The 1993-nt window shown below is 49.5% G+C and overlaps 1 protein-coding gene across 1 annotated transcript; it reads right to left on the bottom strand.

The window, feature by feature from the left end:
- LOC120430947 (E3 ubiquitin-protein ligase TRIM9-like) lies at positions 1–1981 on the bottom strand. Its single transcript, XM_039596072.2, has one exon. It carries the CDS (start codon positions 1052–1054, stop codon positions 8–10), a length of 1047 nt encoding a protein of 348 aa, XP_039452006.1. The 5' UTR covers positions 1055–1981; the 3' UTR covers positions 1–7.
- Positions 1982–1993: the final 12 nt, after the last annotated feature.

Below are 1993 nucleotides of genomic sequence, written 5' to 3'. Positions count from 1 at the left end.
AAATAAGTTAAGAAAAAAAAAAAAAAAACGAAGGCGCGCGCGCGCTTGAACGACGAAGAGGATCGCAGGTTGGAAACCGGTTGTTTGTGAACAACAACGAAAAAAAAGTACTACCCATCCATCCATCCAACGTGCCGCGCTCCAAACCGGTTGTTCCCCCGCGACTCTCTTCTTTGATGCGTTCAGGGAACTTAACAAAATAACAAAAATGCATTAGGCGCATCCGCAAATTCCTCGTTGCGTAACTCTCTGGAGCTCTTACCTTTTGAGATTTGCACATCGCCATGATCGACTGCAGGTCATGGGACTGGTGGCGGTTGTCCGCGGTACACTGGTTGCAAATCGGGAGCTTGCAGCCCATGCAGTACATGGTGAGGGGCTCGTTGTGCTCACCGCAAATGGACTCTCGAAGTTGAGATGCGCCACGTGGCTTGGTAAGGGTGTGCTTAGCCAGCGGTCCACGTGCCGGATGGCACAACTCGCGGCAGCCGTCGCAGTAGCGAATTTCACACTGCTCACAGATGACCGAAGCTACCTTCGGTGGTTCCGTTTCGCACATCTGACAACGGAGGGCTTCCCTCTCGCAGAACCGATCGACGATGGACTCCATGGCGCGATACAGTGGGAGATTTCTGGCGCCAAGCTCGTCGAAGAACACGATTTTACGACAAACGGGACAGGCGAGTGAAAAGACGGATCCGGATCCGGAGGGTGGAAACAACAGTCCTTGTAGATTCGGTGTTCCGGCGTACGATCCGGGGCGTGAAGTACAGCAGATAACCCCGGAGTCGGCCTCGCTCAGGATGCTGACCTTGTCGGCCTGGTCTTGATCGGATGAAACGCTCTCGGGAGCACTCGAGCTGCCCGTACTGACCGAGGACGCCGATGATTGAGAGTGTTGTTGATGCAAATGAATCGCCGGAGCGTGATGGACCTGACTCGCCGTCGTCTGGATGTCCACGGCACACGCTAGGCAGAGCGCATGGTAGCACGGCAACAGCACCGGACCGGAGAACAGTTGCTTGCAAACAGGGCAACGCAGTTCCTCCTCCATGCTAAAATCCTTTTGAACAACAGGCTCTCGCGCAAACTTTAATCAATTCACACATTCAACTATTTTTTTCGGTCACTAAACCATTTAACAACTTTTTCCGGCTTCACTTTATCCTCGGATCCAATTTATATGCAAATCATCCCACACTTTGAACAAGTTGGCTCTTTTGCTTCCTTTCCGCACTTGAATATCTGCCGAAAATTAATCTCTGCACCATACAACATACAACAACACTCCTGGAAGTACTCTCATTCACACTGCCTTCTGCCTTCTACCAGTGAGGGAGGTTTTTCATCTCTTGCTTAATTTTCCCAGCGCTGAAAATTTTATCGATTTCCTCTTCACGTAACTTTGCACGGTTTTCCGTTCTCCGAAAGCCCAAGGAAAAGAGCACGCGCTTGTTTTCTTCCGCCCGGCTGATGCTGCTGGCACAATCTTATTTATTATTAATCACACTCCGAAAAAAATTCTCACCGACTGGCTTTCCAATAACCAACAACATAAATCACAATTCTTCTCTCCTTCAACACGCCAGAGCTATATCATCAATAAATTATCACCTCTTCATTCACCACCACCGCCAGAACTCACTCATCAACTATAATCGAACAGTAATGCATCCAATTATTCCAACAAATACATTTACTCTAACTTGCTCCTCTAGCGACGTTTACCACAATCCCATGCTCTCGCAGGACCTCAAAAGGGCACCACAAACATCTATCTGCAAAAAAGATTTCCTTCCCTTCGGGGGTCACCAACTGTCCCTCTCACTTCGTCTTCCTCTTCTTTTTCACCTCCCGGACCGGTGGTGGGGGTGGAAGCTGTGATAAGAACACACGTTGGCGAAGAACGGAACTCAACCTGCGACTGTTCGCGACCAAATCTCTTACGGCACTGAACTGAAGAAGAAAATCCCGATTCTAGCGATGGTTCGCT

The sequence above is a fragment of the Culex pipiens genome, chromosome 2 (genome assembly GCF_016801865.2).
Source record: "Culex pipiens pallens isolate TS chromosome 2, TS_CPP_V2, whole genome shotgun sequence".
Classification (NCBI taxonomy): domain Eukaryota; kingdom Metazoa; phylum Arthropoda; class Insecta; order Diptera; family Culicidae; genus Culex; species Culex pipiens.
This window is presented reverse-complemented; position numbering and strand designations above follow the sequence as displayed.

What these genes read in the sequence shown, in the direction of transcription:
- LOC120430947 (XM_039596072.2), bottom strand. Translation starts at nt 1,054, where the DNA reads ATGGAGGAGGAACTGCGTTGCCCTGTTTGCAAGCAACTGTTCTCCGGT.